At 35.9% G+C, this 22607-nt stretch overlaps 2 protein-coding genes across 3 annotated transcripts; both read right to left on the reverse strand.

Annotated features, from left to right (window-relative positions):
* Positions 1-1388: 1388 nt before the first annotated feature.
* Positions 1389-9344, reverse strand: spag6 (sperm associated antigen 6). The gene is made up of 11 exons (XM_056450796.1): positions 9230-9344; positions 8962-9057; positions 7518-7684; positions 4496-4679; positions 4208-4413; positions 2940-3113; positions 2460-2612; positions 2128-2319; positions 1899-2015; positions 1658-1803; positions 1389-1533 (listed from the first exon to the last, which is right to left on the reverse strand). The coding sequence occupies exons 1-11, from the start codon at positions 9252-9254 to the stop codon at positions 1470-1472; spliced, it is 1524 nt and encodes a 507-aa protein (XP_056306771.1). The 5' UTR covers positions 9255-9344; the 3' UTR covers positions 1389-1469.
* Positions 9345-12008: 2664 nt separating this feature from the next.
* bmi1a (bmi1 polycomb ring finger oncogene 1a) lies at positions 12009-22133 on the reverse strand. 2 transcript variants are annotated; one of them, XM_056450612.1, is made up of 14 exons: positions 21950-22133; positions 21171-21282; positions 21030-21093; positions 20902-20936; positions 20438-20492; positions 15359-15488; positions 15172-15268; positions 14891-14946; positions 14755-14805; positions 14543-14648; positions 13862-13904; positions 13646-13744; positions 13349-13429; positions 12009-13188 (listed from the first exon to the last, which is right to left on the reverse strand). In XM_056450612.1, exons 1-14 carry the CDS (start codon positions 22083-22085, stop codon positions 12874-12876), a joined length of 1380 nt encoding a protein of 459 aa, XP_056306587.1. In that variant the 5' UTR covers positions 22086-22133; the 3' UTR covers positions 12009-12873. The 2 variants fall into 2 exon arrangements, with proteins under 2 accessions (XP_056306587.1, XP_056306586.1); XM_056450611.1 differs by lacking the exons at positions 20438-20492; positions 20902-20936; positions 21030-21093; positions 21171-21282; positions 21950-22133 and adding an exon at positions 17986-18337 and having other exon boundaries at positions 15359-15491.
* Positions 22134-22607: the final 474 nt, after the last annotated feature.

Below are 22607 nucleotides of genomic sequence, written 5' to 3' on the forward strand. Positions count from 1 at the left end.
CAACCTTGCGGCAAGAAAATGTGATGCATAAAGTAAACAATGACCCTCTATTAATGACCTACATTTTTACAATTATTTTGTTATAATAGATTTTATTATTAGATGTTATATTATTAGGTTATAAAGTCCTAAGGCTTTCCAAATAAATAAAATGAAAACTAAATAGGCCATATATTTTTATTTTACACTTACAAAGTGGTTTGGTATTCGGTCTGGCAGCCTATAGGTTGTGATTTTGACAAATCTGGGGGATGAAGACATGCATAACAAAACAGTGTCAATTGAAAAAGTAGCATCTGATTGACACCAGAAGAGGAAACAATAAACAAAGAATGGGCTGCCATATGTTTAACAGCTGTTCTTTATTCACAAATCAGACGGCAGGGGGCGATAATAAGTGAATCCATGATTATTAATAAAAACATCTTCTCGATAATCGGTCATATTCCATAGTTCATTTCTGGGGAGTTTCCTAAATAACACGAACGGCAAATGCGCGCTTTTAACTGTTTATTAATGGCATGATGTTTAGGCTTAGTTCGTTGTAGGGCCACTAACTTTCTAAATATTACCAAAGATCAATATCGCAGCTGTATAAATTGATCACAACTGTTATCACAACTGATGTTTTGTTCTTTCATCACATGATTTTTGTAAACTTTTGTTTTCACAAATTCATTAAGTTAAATTATGCGCAAGTTTCCAGAGACAGAGCATGAAAGCAGCATTCACTCATGTATTGAGGCCCTGCTGTGAATGATCCAGGCAAGGGTATTAAGTCTAACGATCGTGTTGCCAGCCTTTACCGTACTGCGCAGTGAAATCGAGCGGTCTGCTCTTTGCTCCACAGAGCGATAACGGTGATAGCAATAGACGGCGTGCACGGCTTGTTGTCAAGGGCGAGGACGAGTTGCTTGCAAATGAGGATTAAAACACTATCTTGAGAAGGTCGGTTTCTGTAAAACATTTATTTCACTGATAATTTCAAAAGCCTGAAAATCATTGTGCAGTCTCCATGCCCTCGGAATTTCATTTACAGTTGGGAAAGATTTAAACACGGGAAGAGCCCGTGATTCTAACATGATTTGTTCCGTAGGCTTATACGGTTTTTGCTGTCCAAAGCAGTAACACGGCTGTCTTCATTAGACCTTGTTTAAAATGCTTGAATGCCCTTTCTTTACTTAGGCCTAGTCACTCAAATGATCTAGCCGTCATTTAAAATTACGAGGGATTAAATCGACCAAGTTAAAAAATAGGCTAAATAAAGCTTGGTTGTCTCTGATTTAATTACAAACACAATAATCCACGCCACTATAATATATACTTTTGTTAATTAGGTACATTAAACAAGACAAACAAACTAAATGAAATTCATTGCTATTGCTAATTTCTTTATTACATTTTAATTACTTTTTTATTTTTCACAAGTGTTTAAAGTGGAGTGGTTAAAGTGGTTTTAGTGTTTCAAGTCATGTTGGCTGATATTTTTCAATCCTTTCCAGCAAGGTCTCGGAGTAACCAGGGGAATAATATCTGTGAAAGAAAGAGGCCTATTATTGGAAAAACAAAACATCCTACAACATATCAAATAAATACTGTACCACTTTGTTTGGGTTAGAATTTTTCGATATGGTGCTTTTTATAAATGTGCATGTACCTGACAATCTCCTCAGGGTAACAGTTGTTGATTGCATTGATATATTCCTGAATTGCAGAACCAGGTTCTGCTTTGATCTCCTGTACCTTCTTCAAGCCACCACTGGTAACAAACAAACGCCGTGCCTTGCTGTCATGAGGAAGAACCTTTATGGAAAAGAAATCGTAAAGCATCCTAAACAGTTCTCAGCGAGAACACATTTTTAAAATTTTTGATAATAAAAGCAATATGTTCCTGCTACCTTACTGAACTGGCAGATGACATGTTTAAGAATGTTGCTGGGAGCTTCATAGAGAAGAGGCTCTAGTGCTGGTAGATAAGTACACTTCTGAAGGATGCTCTTCAGTCCCTTTTTGGCCTTTTTAAGTACAAACACAAAGCCAATAGGAGATTCCATTAAGCCCTACTAAAAATCTTTGAAAAAACACCAAAATGAAAACACACCCTGTTTCATATATGCCTTTGTTCACCTTGACCTGCAGATCTTCAGAACTCTCAGTGTCCAAATAAAGGTTTAGGAGTTTAGGGAACACATTAGCCACAGCAACTATTCTTGCATGCTCAGGTGTGTGCCGACCAATCTGACCAAATGCCCAAGCTATGGCTGCTTTGACGTGATCTTCTTGCTCTTCCTCAAGGCAGATTGCCAACTGTGGTACTCCCTACAGAAGTGGAGAATTAAATAAGAATATAGTTAATAATATGAGAGCAATACACTACTGTTCTGAAGTCTAAACTTTTTAATGATGGTGTGCATAATATAGTCAAATGTAAGTTTTAAGTTTGAGTTGTGATGACAGACTTTAGATACAATCACAGCCATGGCTAAGTTCTCGGAGTGTGCAGCCACGTAGCCCAGCATCATGATCCCCGGCAGGCGTACATTCCCTTTGGAGTCCCCGAGGTAGTCAATCACGGCTGCTACGCCCCCCACATTCACTATCATCTGGGACAGCTGAGAAGGAAACACACAATGAGTAAAAAGCAAACACACAAACCAGTGTGACATAATGATAAACAATTACCAAGGCAGACCAGAAATGCAAAACACAATTTGGGCAGGTGAAAAAAAATGGGTGATGCAATGTGGTTTCCAATTGTCTGTTTCCTGTGTTGCACTGGTGATAAATAACAGACCCGCATTCTCCATGGTTTACAGACTAGCAGCCTCACACCATGCTATTTAAACAAGGGGTGTCAAAGAGCTGACAAAGTGGAGATTCCAAAGTTACCCAAGCATCTTGAAATCATTTAGTGGGTATGTTATGTATGTGGTAGGTACCTCGGGGGTGTGTTTTGTGATTTCCCGAATAAGAGTGGCAACATTCTTCCGAACATATTCATCTGGGTCCTTTAGGCAAACGAGTGCAGCAGGGAATATCTCAGCCTCCACCACCATCTCAGCTACATCAACAGAATGCTTGGCGATTTGACCGAGAGCTGAAAAAACCTGCCTCTGTAAAGAGGAGTAAAAGAGTACACTGTCAAATTAAGGCTTTTAACAGTGCACTTAATCTGGGGCTTGTCATTGTTTTAAGCACAGTTTTTAACCCCATCTAGAGAAACACATTTGTAATTTAGAAGTAGGGGTTGCGCCCATTTCCCTCTTGAAACCCTGTTGCCACTGATGTAATGTTTGATGCATAAGGTACACAAAATAGCAAGCCCATCTACATTGGTTGAATTGTACAAGATATCTGGAAAACGTAATATTTTCAAACTTTACAATATACAAAACATGTAGATACTGGTTGGTTTACATTTTGTTCAGATAACCTCTTGAGCAATAATAGCTGCTACGGTGACCAGACCTTCTGTCATCAGTCTGAAAGTCTGGCTACGCAAGACTGGGCCCCCTGGAAAGTTTGTGCCTTGGGCCCGTGTCGATCTTGTAGTGGTTTCCTCCTTGGGCCCCCTCTCTGATCATGGTGTCTAGAATGGTACTAACACTTCCTCCATTACAGTGCCCCTAGTTAGCAGCGCATCTGCTGTGAACGTTAACATCCTGTATTGCATAAACTGTCAAATTGCGCTTAGTGGCGTTAAGGAAAGTTTTATCCCTACATTCCTTAATATATAATATCTGAATCCACACCTTCAGTTGTGTTGAGGGAAGCTGTAGTTAGACCCTGCAGGACAGTGGCCTTCCAAGTTTATACATGAGTCCAAATATGATCCTAAAAGGGTCATTCACCCCATGAGCACTAAGAATGTTAACTCAGGGTTTGGAAATGTACAGTGTGAAATGTCAGTTTATGAATACCCAAGATTAATTCTTAACCCTTGAGCGATGTGAAACGCGATTAACCTAAGATTGCATTTTCCAGGGGGTTTAGAATGACAAGGATTTATTATGTCAAGCATGAAAAACCCCATTGACAATAAGGTTCACCCAAAATGCAATTAAACTCACTATTTGTGTTAAACAGAGGAAAGAAACTCATTAATGTTTGAATCAAGTAAAGGATGAGTAAACAATGACAGATTTTAATTTTTGGCTGAACTATCCATTTGAGTGTCATTGATTATAATATCTGTAGGCTGTGAGACCTTCAATTTGGCATCTGGGTTTAGAATCATCTGTGCTAGATGTGCGATTGCCCCAATGTCCACCACAGTTTGAGCCAGCTCTGGAGAATGTTTGGCTATATCGCTCAGAGCAGAAGCAGCAACTCTCTTCAGGGCGATTTCAGGTTCCTGGATACATAACACGAGCAGAGGCACTACTCCAGCATCAACCACTGCCTGAGACAGCTCTGCACACCAGGAGAGAAAAGATGAACAGCTAGGGCAAGATTACCTTAAACATTAAAAAAAGTCTTTTTGCTGTAAACTTACGGGCATTATGTCTGGCGATGTTGCCTATAGCCCATGCAGCAGCCTCTTTGACCCCAGGATCGAACTCCTCCAGGGAGATGACAAGAGCGTCCAGTGCTCCACAGTCCACCACAGCCTGGGCCAGCTCAGGGGAATGCTTAGCAACAGCCCGAAGAACGAATGCAGCCGCTTTCTTATAGAATCGCTGTCTTTCATATCCCAGTGATTCATAGGGAAATGGACAAATCAATCATATAGTAAGTACACTTGATTAAGGAATGACCAGGGGTCATTAAATGCAGCTTTAGATGTTTATATAATTTCTTAAGGTTTTCATTTTGCAATTTTTTTCATTCTTTGAGATGAACTTATTTTCTAGGCACAAACAAAAGTAAACGCCCACTGTTGTGATTGGCTAACTACATCACCCTGATTCAACAGTATCTTGTGTGTGTTTTCATCACTGTGATAGAACTGTATATGTTTGAATGTTGAGAAGTAATTGAAATAACTCAAACAAATATTTCTAATCAGAATATTTACTGTCTTTATTAACAACACTTAAACAATGATACTTCTTTTTTCATCTGCTCCACCTCACACACAGTCAATTTTGCACATACTCAACTGAATGAGCGCTGATGGATGACGGCGACACATCAATTCCACCTAGTGGACTTACTGACTACTTAATGTAAGTGTTTGGCTTTAGAGTCATGGATGTGTACAAAAATGTCTGGCAAATAGCAAAGATATGAAAAACTGGATGTTCAGAAAATTAGCAAAATCGTTGTAGTAAAATGTGAACAACAATCAAATACTTTTCAAATGCATGTCAATAAAAAAGTCAGTCATGCGCCTCTTTAATTAGGAGAATCATGACAATCACCCAGTCAATCAACCAGACATTTTAGACTGGTAGAAAATGATTTATATTTTATGCAGAGGAGTTAGTTTTGAGTTAGTTTTTTTTATTCTAGATAGCTCTGGTTATTTGGAAACCAAAGCAAAAACCTCATCAAAAAAAATATTTCTAAAGGTGCTGTTGACTTGAACTTTCAACTGGATGTTAGTAATAGCCGAAGAAATCCATATATGCAAAGGAAACTAAAATAATTAATTAACAAATTAAGTTATCTGTGATAAAATAAAATTACACAGAGAAAAGGTATGGAACATATGAAGTACGGGAGGTATAGAAAGGTAGTGAAGGCTCAGACAGCAGCTGAAATCTCTCAGTAGTTATTCAGCAACTTTCTGTCCTTCATCATTGTAAATTAATATTAGCTGTTTCAGTCCCACCTCTACATTACCAAGATGATGAAACCAGAGTGGACATTTTAGCAAGACAATGATCCAAAAACACTCAGAAACTCTTAAATGCTTTCAGAGAAAGAAAATCAAGCTGTAGAATGGCCCAGCCAATCACCTGACATGAATCCAAGAGAAAATACAAAATAAGGATCCAATTTGATAGACGAGACCCACAGAACAATCAAGATATTTGCACTCTGTGAAAGACTGTGCAGTCTGTGAAAAAAAAAAATCACACCTGAGCAATGCATGTGACTTCTTTAAACACAATTTAAATATAGTTCAATAGTTCAATACTTTATCTTGTGCCATTCCATTGTTATTACATGTAACTCATTTTTCAGATTTTTTTTTTGTCTTGTTTAATTTTTATGATTGTATTGTTTGTGTTTTGGATAAAGTTGGAATTGATTCATCCCCCCTCAAGGACAGAACCCACATTTAAGTGATATTAACTTGTTCAACTTCAGGTGAGTTATAGTTCTATTATATAAAATAGCCAACAGCATAGTCTTATGATAACTCTCTTGATCAGTTTTCTTTGTGTATCGATTTGTTGAAGTAATGGATTTCTGTCATCAGGTCCAAGACCATAGGCAGTTTCTTTCTGTGCATATAGATAGCACCGGTCCAGATTTTAGACATCTTATATACAGTTGAAGTCAGAATTATTAGCCCCCTGTTTATTTTTTTTCTCCTATTTCTGTTTAATGGAGAGAATATTTTTTTCAACACATTTCTAAACAGAATAGTTTTAATAACTCATTTCTAATAACTGATTTATTTTATCTTTGCTATGATGACAGTAAATAATATTTTACTAGATATTTTTCAAGACACTTCTATACAGTTTAAATTGACATTTAATTGCCTAACTAGGTTAATTAGGTTAACTAGGCAGGTTAGGGTAATTAGGCAAGTTATTGTATAACGATGGTTTGTTCTGTAGACTATCGAAAAAATATAGCTTAAAGGGGCTAATAATTTCGACCTTAAAATGGTTTTAAATAAATTTAAAACTGCTTTTATTCTAACTGAAATAAAACATATAAGACTTTCTCCAGAAGAAAAAATTTTATCAGACATATTGTGAAAATTTTCTTGGTCTGTTAAACATCATTTAGGAAATCTTTTAAAAAAGAAAAAAAATTTAAGGCAGGCTATTAATTCTGACTTCAACTGTATGTAAATATAAGGAACATTTAGATTTTTCATTTTATGACCACTTTAATAAACAGTAAGTCCCTGTTTTGCATTCTGTATAATTTAATTTTATAAAATGTTCTGTGTGACATGTTTTATGCTTCTGATGAGCCTTCTTTAACAGCATAATAGTAATATAAAAATTTCTTTTGGAGCAGAGTCTGGACCACAACAAAACTCTTTTCTTTCTCTCTCGCCTGAGTTATTCTGGACAATGATCAGAGATTTTTCTAGTAGTCAAACCAAGATGTGGCCTGGAATCTGGAGATGATGTATTCATAATGAAACGATTTATTACCTGTTAATTGTGTGATAAACTGCATTACTGCTAATAGTCATAAATCCCACTGCTTGTTACCATAAAACATACGGTATTACATATTTGTATTAAATGACAAACATAATATATAATATAAAGATGTTACAAACATGGTTTGCTTTGCTGAAAGCTCTATTAGAAGTTTTTTTGCAATGTGCAAAAGCAAATTTAGGCATAAATCTGAAACACTAGGCTAAAGAAACTTACGTTTTGCTCAGCCAGGGAGTACACAAGCTGAGGAAGAATGTCTCCCTTTACTACAGCCTCAGCCAGGTCATCGTTATAGTTGGCAAGCCTTCCGAGAGCCAGAGCTGCTGTCTGCTGAATAGTTGGGACTGCATCCAAAAGGAGAGGCCTCAAAAGGGACATTACACCTAAGCCAAAGAGAGTGAGCACATTTGTGCAGGGGAGAAAACAGGAGTGGAAAGACACCAGAGAGCAGATGAGAGGAGGATATAATTTCAAAGATTCAAATCATGTTGTATTAAGTTGTAAAATACATTACAGACTGCATACGCTGTACAATTCATTTAATGTAACTTGATTAGTTTAGCTTGTGACTTGCTTTATAAAATGTTTTGTTCAGAAACATAAAACAATGCTTTAAACTGTGTTCTGGTGAAAGTTGAACAGATATTGATTTAGATCCTGGTACAAAGAACTTCATTGCTTCCTCAAACAGTTGTGACATTTAAGTAGAAATATTTTTAAGGCTGGATTTTGAATTTGTGAAATAAGCATAAAAAAAAATAATTCAAAAGATTAAAAAAAACATTCATAATGTTTTATATTATATCTAATAATACATTATATACAGTTGAAGAATTATTAGCCCCCCCTTTAATTTTTTTCTCTCTCATAAATATTTCCCAAATGATGATAACTGAGCATGTAAATTTTCGAAGTATGTCTGATAATAATTTTTCTGGAAAATGTCTTATTTGTAATAAAAGCAATTTTTTATTTTTTTAAAAACCATTTTAAGGTCAAAATATTAGCCCCTTTAAGCTATATTTTTTTCGATATCAGAACAAACCATCGTTATACAATAACTTGCCTAATTACCCTAACCTGCCTAGTTAACCTAAATAACCTAGTCAAGCCTTTAAATGTCACTTTAAGCTGTATAGAAGTGTCTTGAAAAATATCAGGTAAAATATTATTTACTGTCATCATGGCAAAGATGAAACAAATCAGTTATTAAAAATGAGTTATTAAAACTATTATGTTTAGAAATCTGTTGAAAAAAATCTTCTCTCCGTTAAACAGAAATAATCAGGGGGGCTAATAATTCAAGTGGGCTAATAATTCTTACTTTAACTGTATAGGTGTAGCAGTTTACACACAAAGATATATATATATATATATATATATATATATATATATATATATATATATATATATATATATATATATATATATATATATATATGCGTGTTTGCATGTGTGAGTGTGTGTAAACTTATACATTATATCCATATATAATTTGTAATTATAATGAATACTCTGGTCTACTTATTAAGTATTACTGAGCTCACATATGATCAGCATTATAACATTATATTACCAGTTCTGTAGCATAAAAAGCATTTGCAGATGCCCGTTCACTTGCCTTTCTCATAAAATGCTTATTTTAGACATAGACACTCACCAGCATTTTGAAGAGTTTCACTATTTTGTGGTCTTGTAGCAAGATCTGCTACAGTTTGCACAAACTGTGTTCTTGCTTTCTGGTATTGCTCAAACACTGCAAAATAATAACATTAATTTGGTGGTACTGGCATATTGACGGTACAACATTAGGCATTTGTGTCAACAAACTGCAAAGAAAAGTAAACAAATTCTAGTACATGTAATTAACTTAGCGATTTTATAATTACATTATGTTTTCATTTTATTGTTCAACCTAACTTTCTCACCTTGCAATATCTGTCGTTGACTCATAATTTTATCAGAATCCCAAATCAGAGCAAAAACGATAAAAAAAGCTGCGATGATGCGACAGAATTACGCGTTTAAACGTCCATTAGGCAACAGCGTTTGTTGTGACTTTGAGTTTACAGGAGGCGTGCAGCTGTTGTCTTGGCAACAAACCGGAAGTGATAGGCACCTCTTTTTCAATTTGCTTGCTGTCAATGTTCAACCGAATGTTTCGTGTAAAAGTCATATGCTTTCAAAGTCGGGCATCGCTGCCGTTTACAGTTAACGTCCAGATGTAATAGCGTGTTAAATAATCCCTAATTAGATTGGGATATTAGACGAGATTCACGAACGGTCGATGAATGTGGGATATAGGGGCAGAGCAGCTGTGAGGGCGAACAGCTGCCCCCACATGAGTTTCTTTAGGTTACCGCACAGACAACTGCAGTCAGAACAACAGTGAGATTTAGTAATTACTCTTCACATTCGCATATTTATTTTAATTAAAAAACTTAGAGAATAGTTTGGAAACCAGTGAGTGGTAACTTAGTTGGTGCAACATTAGCTTGTCATCGTGCTGCAGCAGAATAACTTTTGTGCTTGTTCACTCCAGTCTTTGCCTTTTTTAGTCAGTTTTTAACCTTAAGTAACCTTGAGGTAGGATAATACAGTCATTTGTGCTGGGTACCAAAAATGATAAATTCACGATTGTTCTGATTGGCGGCTGTATGAAGACCTTATGTAGGCTTTATGCCTTATGCGCAGTTTTGTCGTGTAACACATGCTATAAACTAACATTAAACTAAAAATCAAACTTTTTAGTCAAGCACATTGCATATTGTCTATTAGAATTTTTTAAATGTTATAATTTATTTTTGTTGTTTAAGTTATTATATAGGCTGCATTGTTGGATTTGCAATAATTTAATGAAAATTAGCTGCCCTTTTTTAAAAAAATGACAAAAAAAGTTTCAAGCACTTCATCTCAAGACTGAGGAGTTTTCTTACATTAAACTTACTTAAATGCTACTGCCAAATACATGCTCACGTAAATAGCAATGGCCCTTCATTGATTTTTTTTAAACAGTGTTTAAAATTACATGAAGAATACACCTATCCGTACGGTTTATCATGACATCTGCCAAGACAAAGCAAATATCGAACACAGACGGTTATTGATAATTTTAGAAATAGACTTTCCCCAAATTATTATAATTTTTTATTATTTTAAGACAATGCCAGATCAATAGGCCAAGGAGATGTCATAAAATATCCCCACTGTTAGCATTTGGTCATTTCTACCACTCTATATAAACTTCTAACAAGGGGGTTTATAGGTCTTGAATATTTTATATTAAATAATTTTCTCTTCAAAATAACAATAATTCATTTGCTTGCCACGTCGAACAACTTTACTGTCTACGTTCTCTTTGTAATACCGATTTGGCAAAAAGCCAGAAACCGGCTAAAGGTCCTGCCACCTTAAGTTACTGGGAACCTTGTGAATAAAGTTTGTGCAGGCTGATCAAGTTGTTATTTGAGAAGACCGAGTAGAACGCATCAGACTATAAAAAAATGGGCGTACAGAAAATCTTTAAATATCAGTACACCTTCTCCGCATACGTGCATTAAGTTACTGCAATCTGTCGGGTAGACTGGATTCGCGCCATGAAGAGATTCGCCTAATTTTCGGTGAGCTGTATTTCAGGTAGCCTACTTTGCAGGGGCAAGTTGTAAGGTTGCCGGCTGAGACAGTTCGTCAAGTTTGGAGCACCTGCTTCACTACACCTTCACCGCAACAGTGTTGTCTTGGAAATGAATTTGGAGGTTAAGCAGGTAGGCTCCACATTTCATTTAACTGCTCTTTCAAATTAACCTCAGAACCATTTAATATAATTCTTTATGCTTCAAATAAATGAATGACAGAAGGAGAGAAAATATCGGCTATCCCGTGCAACAGAATTTAAGTTTATGGTGTGAGAGGTGAGATATACGACAAAGGTCGCATTTAATGATAAAATGTAAACATTAGCGGGATTTAAATAGTGTAGTTGTAGAATGAAATCACACTTTAAACCAGATTAACACAAATCTGTTTATACTCTGATGGTTTTAATTAGTCCTAGATTAAGATTAATTCAGAGTTCATTAAGATGATTTCATGTTTAAAACTAGGGTTGGGGGTAAGATTTAATCAGGAAAAATCTTCCTTGAAACTCAGAACTATTTTAATTTTAACCTGCCACCTGGCAGTTTTTCTAGCCAGGAAATACCTTTCTAGTCTTCCTTTAGAAAATCATGGTCATCATCTGCCATGTTCCCCAAAGGTTTCTGGCTCAATCAATCATGTCATTGAATCCATCTGGTCATTATCTTTATTTGTAGTGTAGATTTCCAAGCATTTATTTTCTTTTATTAGTTTGTGTGTGCAGTTGTACTTTGCTTCCTTTAAGAGTTTTTTTTTTTACCTGCTGCTGTTTTACTTGGATATGCCTCTGCATTTTAAGTTTATATAGTTTCACTTCATGATTATAGACCTCTTAAATTCTTTAATTTACATTAACACATTTGTTTTTTTAATTAATCTTTTAATCGTAGTTTAGGACTCCATAAGCTTTTGTAAACCTTTAAGCCATGATTTACTGTTTTAGACTAAGGCCTACTCCTGGTTCAAATTTAACCCTGTTCAAAAAATGTTTTACACATATTGTTGGAATTCATCAAGACTTTTCTGAGATCCTTGTCCAAGTAGAAGCAGGAATAAAAAGGTGAGCCAATGTGAAAGTGTAAAATGTTTTATTTAGATGGTTTATACTGTGCAACAGTCACAATACAACAGCTGTCAATAGTCTACAATCGACTAATAAGACAATGAACACTGAAGACATCAAAACGTCCAGAATGAGAAGTTGGGGTATAACAGTGGCTGTTTATCTTTTGATAAATTTATGTAGTAGCTCGAAAGCATTCTGAAATATGTATGTGCATGCTATACAGGACTAAAGCATGACTTCGTGACCAATCTGACCAACCCGAACCAGCACAGTGGAGCAAACTGTACAATAACTGCAAAAACTAAACTTGAATTCCCCATAACTTTGAATAAAAGCTTATTAGGTTGCCTAGAACTTTTCCCTTTGAACACGCAATCCTAATATAGTCTTTTGCTCTTTAAATTTGAGCTATATATATGCTTTTCTTTGACACAGGCCAGAATAAACCAGGAATGATTAGTAACTACCCCAGAAAAGGTGAACTAAAAATCAAAAGGATATGCTTTTTTTAAATCATGCTTTTAAAGAACATTATAATACACGTGTAAAATACAAGCAACAGATAATGCAGTCGTGTATAGAAAATGTAGACCAAAAGTAAAAATATATAAAAAGGTATAATTTCTGCATTCTGAAATTGCCACAACCATCAATCTGCGCTCCACTTTGCAATCAAATGGGCCTCCAGCGTTCACGCAAACTTTGAAATTCCAGCAGTGTGTCAAATGAAGTGCGTCATTTCCACTACATTAAAGTTACATGTATAACATATTGATAATAATGACAAAAAGAAAAGGATCTACATGACACTATGTTGGCATGGAAATAGCTGGATTACATCTGGCGTTGGCTTTAACTTCTAGTTCCTTATCATCCAGATGATGTTGAAGATCCGTTCAGTGCTGACTTTCGCACTTTGAAGTTGAACTGTCGATTTGGGCTTGTCATTGTCGTGCCGTTAATAGGACTGGAAATATGAGTGAAATGAGGTTGCGACGGCTGTACCAGTGTGCTTGGACTCGGTAGTGGTGAGGAGGTGGATGGGACTCCAGCGGGACTGCAGGCCTTATCACTGGCTGAGTCGCTTTCAGATCGGTTTGTATTGTTCAAACCCTCTTGTGGGTGGGTAATTTTCATTTTTTTACAGCTGGGTCGCACACGGTATTTTAGGGGCAGTGGTCCATTCTGAGTAAAGTAGAATCATACCAGAAAACAGCTTATTAGTGAAGGCTGCAAGCTGAACAATATTCAATCCACAAAGCAGCCGATTTTCATTTTAAATATCATCAATAGATAACATGCTTCAATAATATACTTTACGGATTGGGACCAAATGAGAACTTACTCTTCTCCACGTGTAGATGTAGGCAATGTCCATTAATGTGTAATAATCCTTCAAAGGCTCATCCTCATACATAACTTCGATCTATTGAACAATATGCAAAAACAAGCATCAGTTAATATCATAGTGTGAGATGCAAGAACAGCAAATAAATACGCAAAAGCCTCTTAATGCTTGCTTTATTTTAGAAAAGTGCAACATGACATTCAACATATTTTACTAAAAGCAACAATCCACCAATGATTTAAAGAGGCTGGGTCCTTTGAAAATGAAATTGCTTCCACAATAACATCACATGACCTGGAAAGTAGGAGGTATATCCATTTTGCTTCTCAGAAATTTCCTCAAATGCATCACAGTCATAGCAGCGGGGCATTGTAAGTATCTTTTATTATTGACCTGTGTGTGTCAAAAAATAAAATCACACAAATGCTGTATTTTGGTGCGGTCCATATCATTATCGAACACTATTAACAGGTTTTTTTTAAATAATAATTTATATTGAATGTAAATTACCTCTTCTTTTTGCTTCTCATCTGTGCAGCTTTGCTGTTGCACCCTGAACAATAAGAAGCATTATTATTGTACAATACAGTGCTCAGCATAATTGAGTACACCTCATTTTGAAAATGAATATTTGTATCCATTTCTCAGTCAATATAGGCAATGTATTTTGGTGCATTTAAACAAAACTGATATATTACAATAATATTTTAGTCACCAAACATATATAGAAAGAGAAAGATAATACAAATAAATTCAAGCAAAATATTTTTAAAAATTACAACCTTCAAAATTTCAACTAAATTTTTCAATTTTTTTGCTTCTCTTAATTTTTCCTCCTTTTAAAATTTGTGTTTGATATTTTTCTAGAACATATAAATTTGGGTGTACTAGTGTTTGGACCATTATTGTAAGTTATTTTGTTAGATAAGCTCCAGATTTGGCTTCAGTGCTGACTAATCTAATGTTTATGCACAAATATAATATTGCATAGCATCCTTTTAAAAATATTAATTTAAAAGAGAGATTTGTGAGGGGTGTTTTCATATATCCTGAGCACTATAAGTGATAAATTATAACATTTGTCTAAAATAAAACATCTTCAACATTAAGGCTACTCTAGTTTAATAACCACTTGTGTTGTTTAGACTTTTAAAAGAATACACTTAAACATATTCAAACATCAACACATACCTATGATCAAAAAACTCAATTGACAGACTGATAATCTCATCATCTGTGATGATTCGCTTGTCCTCATCAGCAACTTCCCCTCGGTCCTCATTTGATCCATTTGCAGCTTAAAAAAATGAAGATTATATTCAAACACTTCAAACAGTGCAACACAGGTTTGTTGAACTGTTGGGGATTGAACAGACTATTTTCTTAACATAATAAATACATACCATCAACAGATGGGTGTTCAGCATAAAAGTCTCTCCTACGCTTCATTTCATCTGCACAGAAAAAAACATATTTCCAAAATAAGCATGTGTAAATACTTACAATAATACACTTATAAAATTTAAGTGACTGACTGACTTTTGAAAAGACCAGGAACCAACTTGTATACAATGTCCTGTAGAGTTTTGTCAGACCTGGTGTTGAGAGGGAAGGTTGAAGGCCAGTTAAACAATTTTTTGAAAGACAATGCCATTGAGGCTATCCTGTTCTGACAGTTTAAATAACATACGTAATCAAAATGTTGAAAATAAATACAGCATCATTATGCATTCATCATTTCATAGAAACCAGATGAATGCCTACAGTCAGTATTAATTATTATGACAAGTAAAAACAACAACAGTAATGCTGAAGATTACCTTATATTGAGAAGTGGCTTTGTTTTGTGGACCTGCACATCACATATGGGACAGTATTTACTGGTCTCCAGGTACCGGACAATGCACATTTTACAAACTGAGGATAAGAAAGAAAGAAAAAAACAGGATAAGTCAAAGTCCAGATATTTGGCATAAAGTTTTCAAATAAAAGCACACAAACACTTACATGAGTGCAAGCATTCTATGATTGTTGTTGCATCTATGAAATATCCACCACATAATACACACATCAGATGAGGATTGAGCTCTGTAATCTTGATCCTTGTTGTGCGATGCATCGTCATGGGATGGAAAAGAACCTGCAGATGCATTAGAATAAGTTGAAATTGCAACTACAATCACCTGAGACTTTCACGTTATAACGGGCTGTTTCGAAAGCCTTAATAATGCTGTTGGTGCACTTTAATAAACATACAAGCAACATTTAGAACAGCTTGTTTACGCTTCTGTAAAATTTATTAATTGCAATGCAAAGAGATCATATCGGAGTAAAGTGAGATTCGCCAACACACAAAGGGCATAAATAAAGCATCCATCATAAGAACAGTCTACGTAAATTAACTTTACGTGACGAACACTTCCAACGGTTTCTATAGCAACTAAACCTGCGTAACGTGGCAACGTACCAACCAGCTGAAAATGAACATGTCGCTTTGTCTATAAATGCAGTTCCCGCAAATTTTGATTGAAAACGAATCCGCCGAATACATCTAAAACAAATATTGGCCTTAAGGTTTATCCTTAGTCCGTTCACAAACGACTGAAATAACGCCACGCAGCTATGCAATAGCTGATGTCCGCTTTGCTTTGACAGTCTCTATCTTCTGAACCACTGTTTCAGTCGCCCGTTTCCCATAAAATGCACCGTGCATTAAACTGATACCCAATTGACATCATGACTGTCGTCATACGTTGCCATGTATAATGTTTATTTTTGTTTTTCACGGATCTGTTATTAAAACACCTCATTAAGTCGGCTCATTCTCTGGGAGCCGAAGACAAGTCTGAGATGACAACCATCCGAAAACCAGCAGAGTAAGCAACTTTACACAGAACATAAATAGAGTAGTGATTTACATGTGAAGTACTAAACCTGGAGCTACACTTCTAGTAGTTATAACCGGCGTTTTGGGTGTCAATTATGCTGCATTTTGTAAGAAAAAAAAAGCAATTAAAGCACGATATCAATGAAACATGAATGAAGAACAAATGATAAAAACACAGATGTGATATTACTTTAGGTAAAATAATATAGCCAACCAAAAGGCTGTAATTATACACGCCCATAAGAAGGTTTAAACAAAGGTAAGTCGTCCCAGAAAAAAATATATATATCCTTATTAAATTAGTAAAGGCGGCTAGGATCTAGCTTTTCTAATACAATCCACAAGACAAACAGAAATGACAGGCTTTAGGACTGTTTGCTCTCACAACTGCAACAAGCGTTTCGGTTGGTTAGAGACAGACAACCACAACCTTTTTGAACTCTGCAAGCATTCTGAGGATGATGGCTTCACGTATAAAATAAAAGCACTGTCAGGAGGAAATTGCCTTTGTACACTGTTCTACGTGAGAAAATGTAGTTTGCAAAGATCTGTCTGGCCTATTTCGATTTTTATTAATATACCACCTGGTTAAGCTGACTAAGGGTTTTGATTAAGACTCAAACTGTTAAATTCATTAATAACTTATTCTGCATCAGGTTTTTGACATTGCGTTCACAACTTGAAACGGCGGCATACGTTATAATAAAAAATATTTACTAAGTCTTAAGGGGAGAAACAGCAATTTCTAAAACAAGATATAAACGCGTTATAGACTTATATATAATATTTTTAAACAACAAAGGTCAAAGCGACAAAGTTCAGTGCTAAAAAATACACTAAAAGATTAGGCTACCTCTTGACATGCAGTGACAAAAAAACAACAAGGCTTCCACACATTAGCCTTTATAAAAATAGGTGAAAACGAATGATTTCGCTCAAGTATACAAATATACAGCCACATAGCCTACTTAAAAACATATATTTGAATGGAAAAGTGGCTTCAAAGTCCAACACTAATATCCTAAGATCCAAACAAATCTTGTAGCTTACAAGGTAGGATATCTAAGCAGCATTCAAGTCAGATGGATAAATTAAAGTAAACGCTGAAAAACGTTATATTCGTAAAATAAGTATATGGGTTAATAAATGTGTTTTGTCAACCACACATCGTCTGTGTAGTGATTGTTTTCTGTTAGCTACTGAATGCTTTGTCCTGTAACGTTATATACAGTATGACAACATGGCAAGTTTAGGTTACCGTGTAAATTTAAGTTAAAAAAACGCACAATCAGGCACAATTTAACAAAACAACAAGTTTGATAACAAGTAAACATCATACAGATTGCATATCTATAAAATTAGATAACTGGTCAATGTTACGACAAATAGAAAATCCTTAAGAAATCAGCCTGACATGAACAGGCGACCCGTCTTTACCCGATTTCGCGTGCACCGTCAGGATTCATTAATAACTAAACCGTTTCTTTTAGCCAGAAACACCAAACAAACATCATGATGTCAATAACTGAATACCACACAACCCAAAAAGAGTCATTCGTGGAGCCAGTAAACAAAAATCTTAGATAAAATAACTCAAATCTGTAAGCACGCGGAGAGACGGAGACAATGTTGCGTACGCGAGCCTGTCAGTTCCCGCATCCACTAACGTACGTCTCCATTTTAAGCTTACAAAAACACTGAGCCTGGAATTAGACATCTGCAAGGGGAGATATTGAAGAACACGTACCTTGCTGAGCTGTAGTGAATAGTCGAGCCTGGAGCTGGTTAGACAATGAAACTTATAAGTCGATCAGCAGAAAATGAATACGAGCCAAGCGGCCATCTTGAAAAGGGCTGCAGACGCTGTCAATTGCAATAAGAGAACGGTGGAGCAGGGCGCATTACAATACTAAAAAAATAGAAAAGGTCCTGTTGTCGATGTGCGTGCCTTGCTGTTAGAGATGCGTAACTGGTTTCGTATTTAGACCTCCCGCGTGTAAAACGGCCACGCTGATGTGCGTTTTCTCCAGACTAGCGCCTAGTCTTCTCTTTGAAAAATGCTGCGCTGATGGTTCAGTGGAAACTGACACCGTCCCCAAAATGGCTTGTAGTTCGACCGCCCCGTGCATCACGTGATCTAATTCCTTAAGGGTGGCCTGGGAATATGTGTCGGTGTATTCAGCGCTGCTCTCGCACAACAAATAACAAAGAATTGCGTTTCAAAGTCTGTTTGACCGTGGTCCAGCTCGTGTAAGGTTTACACAACAGGATGGGTTCTTGTAGGTCAGCTTAGGACCATTTGCCACGTTTGTCTACAAAATAAATGCAATCCGCTAACAGCGCTAAAAAGAATGTTTCATAACATAGACATGATCAACTTAACGTAAGACCAGAGCCACATAGATTTTCTATTTATACACATCTGCATAAACTAAACTTTCTAATGCACTATGGAAGTATTTAATTCATAAGCCGATGGCATGTTCAGACAGGGTACCTACCCTGATTGCATGCGTTGCTGAATTAATTCACGGTGGTGAATGTGTACAGCAGTACAGCAAAATATTGCGAACGTCCCCTCATACGGCCGGGAGTCCCCTAGAAAATATTTTGATTCTACAAATGACTCAACAGAAGCTATAGCTCACAGTCTTTCCTATGCTGTCCTTATACTCTCATACATACACACACACACACTATCTATCTATCTATCTATCTATCTATCTATCTATATATACACACATATACATACACACACACACACACACACATATACACATATACACATATACATATATATATATACATATATATATATATATATATATATATATATATATATATATATATATATATATATATATATATATATACACACATACATACACGTATATATATATATATATATATATGGTTGCGCAACACACATGTATATATTAACGATCCAAAAGGTCAAACACTTTAATGTTAAAATATTGATTTCTTTTTAAAATGCGTCAAAGAAATAGTCTACACAAAGACAGCCTTGCTTAAAAGTGATTTATTGTAGATTTTATGAAAATGACATTTTGGAAAAACAACAAACAAACAAACAAACAAACAAACAAATAACAACACCAGATAATACTAATCGATATATGCAAGAACAAAAAGAAACCGAAGAGACGTTTGGTTTGATAAACCTCCAGGAATCATGACTGTGTTGCTCTCTCGACACTTTTTGCGGCGTCCTTCAATTTTCCAACCAAATCCTAAACACAGTTCAAACAATCCAGTTTATTCATAAGCAAATACAAAATACAGAGAAATTGGCAACTTTGTTTCATCAAGTCATTTTTTTATATCTGAGCTAAACAAAATTAAGTCAAACTGTTCATGCAAATATGCTAGATAAAACAAAGCATAACATTAAAAGATCAGTTGGTTGACATCGCAAACCTCTGATGATCTACGAAAGAGAACAATACACAAAATTAAATGAAAACAGGGTTTGATCCAAATTAAGAGGAAAATATCCCAGTTTTGACCGTGCATAAATGAGACTGTTGATTGCATATACAACAATCAGTCAGTTAAAATAAAAAATTACTGTTTTATAATTTAACTTGAACTTAATGGCAACGTTTTATCAAGCCTGCTAAACGCGTCGGTATTTAAACCTCTAGGATGTTTGTTAAGTGATGGGATGATAATTGAGTGCATAAGAATTTTATGACTTGTCTTTCGGACAATTCACCTTTGTGTCACCCCTACGACAAACACAGGCATCTGTGTGATGACTACGATAATAAAATTGCTAAGCAGGCTTTTACAGAGACAGATATCACACGATGATAACTTAGGTAGGCCTAAACTCACCATTCAATTACCAGGTTATAGTAAATTAATGTCAATAATAACAGATTATTGCTAAATTATTTATCGCTCGTCTCATTCCTTGTATTTTGGTTTAAACCAGGACGTTTCGTATAAGAAGGCCTACAAAATGGAATTCCGAAGGAAGAAACTCTGTAGGGTAAAACAAATATGAACATAACTTTGAAAACTTCAAATTGTTTCAAATAATAATAAAAGCATATTAGCCTACTTAAACCTTTAGAAAAAAAAACATCTTAATCAATGTCTAAGCTGAAGTAAACCATCACAAGTTAACTTGCCTTTAGTCAGACTGATAGTGAGTCTGCGGTCTAAAATAAATACCTGAAGTTGCTCCATTGTGCAGTTAAAATTAATTTTCGACGAACAGCCATCACTCTGCAAAATCAACCAGTGTTTATCCAAAGTGAAAATTAACTATTACTGGACAGTACAGTGAATGCATGTAGGCTATATGGACATACCTCGGTGTTCAAGGAAATCAGATATGACGGCTGATTGATTTTATGTACATGACTATTCTGTGGAGAGAAACAATTGTCATGAGATATTATGGAAGTATTGTAAATGCTGGATAACTTAAAGAAACAACATACCTTTATACAATATTCAAGACGCCATGCAGCATCAGTTACATGGGGAGGGCATATATCAATGCTGAGGAGCAAGTAAAAAAAAATTTAACAATAACTGCGGAAATTTTTGAGCTCCTGTATACATATTGGAGTACCAATTGAGTTAACTAATAGTGATTTTTTATGCCTTTCAAAAAATACACATGCCTCACCTTGACAACAAAGACTCCACATTTTGTTTGTTTTTCTAGAAGATAAAAGAGAGATATTCACCTTACTGTAACCCAACTGTTCTTTAAAAATAATTGGAGACAAAAATGATCGGGAGACAAAACGTTACTTGGAATGAAGTATAAAATATGTCCACCCTTTCAGTCTGGAACCTCAGGTCTTCAAGACAGGAGCTAGAAGAACACACGGCATTTTCAGAATATAAAAGGCAAGCGGAGAGGGGTTGGAAATGATCTTCAGAAGATGTTACCTAATTGTCGATTTATCCGCATTTTGCTTAACTCCCTCCAGAATGAAGGTCGTTGCCGCGGTGTGACAGTGTTTCAGGGTTGACTGATCGATGTCTTTCAATTCTGGATGACCTGAGGTAGAAGAAAAATTGCTCTCAAGAGAAGATTGAACGTGTTAAAAAAATAGAAGAGAAAAGGAGAGGGAGGGGGGGGGGGGGGGGGGGGGGGGAGAGAGAGAGAGAGAGAGAGAGAGAGAGAGAGAGCTAGATCGTGCGTTGTTTTGAACCTCACACGCTGAGTTAATGCCTTTTAATTACAAATGTTAAATTATCAGTCATGCCAGCTAATCACTTTATATACAGGGAAAGTATGTAAGCGAAAAAGAAAACACGTTTAGCTGATAACTACCGCAGATTAGATTACATTTTTTCAAATCTGAACATACATGCATGTTAGCCTACTACATGTGTTTGAGCATAATAAAGCATATATAAGATATATATTCACTCATTCCTTTACATTTAAAAAGAATGATGTTGTTAATCACAACACAGCTTAGCTAATGCGGCTAAGCGGTCAACTGATGTACACTACACTGTGTAAGCACAGTAGGCACGCCAAAACAAAGCATGGCGATTAACGTTATAGTCCGTCAGCCTGTGCGCAGTTGTAGGACTCTGCAACATATAACACGCCAAGTCTAAGAAAATAACATCAGCAACACAGCGCAGCGACTTCCTTCTTGTCTGGAAAGCACCGGAAGTACTGCTGCACAAAGAAAAGACCTCAACCATCTTACCCAGAGCGCTTTCGCTTCGAGGCGAGACCAGACTGTCGAAGGCGACCTCTGTGAATATCGTATATGACTTCAGGTCGATCACGTTCGGATCGGCCAGGATTTGAAGCCCTTTCATCACTGATTCCGACAACTCCATTTTGAGCAAACTCGCTAGCCTTGGTCACATGAGCGCGTCAGCTGATCTCTGGGCTTGAATTGTCGGGGAACAGGGACACAGTACTACTGACACAAACGTATGCACTCGCTGTTATCAATTATGTTATTGTCCCAACTGAGATTAACCAATAATAATAATAATAATAATAATAATAATAAATAAATAAACTATTGGTTTGACAAAGACTATGCCGGATTTCTGTGCTTCCAGAACGGCTAAGCAACATATAAAAAGCTCTCCGGTTTATGTATGTTGATCTAAGAAACACGTCCGTAATGCTGCACAAACCAATTTAATAGTTTAGATAATATTAAAACCATTCCTAACCATTTAAAGACGATTCTTAAAAGTCTATAATGGTAACGTTGTGGCAAGTTCGGTTCTTTTTCAAAGTTCTTGTATTTAACAAAATGGTTTTTAAACATGTTTTGCGACATATATTATGTAGATAGGTGTCTGCATACAACCGTTTTTGGTTACCCAAACAACCTTAAAACATGT

This window comes from Danio aesculapii, chromosome 24 (genome assembly GCF_903798145.1).
Source record: "Danio aesculapii chromosome 24, fDanAes4.1, whole genome shotgun sequence".
NCBI classification, from domain to species: Eukaryota; Metazoa; Chordata; class Actinopteri; order Cypriniformes; family Danionidae; genus Danio; species Danio aesculapii.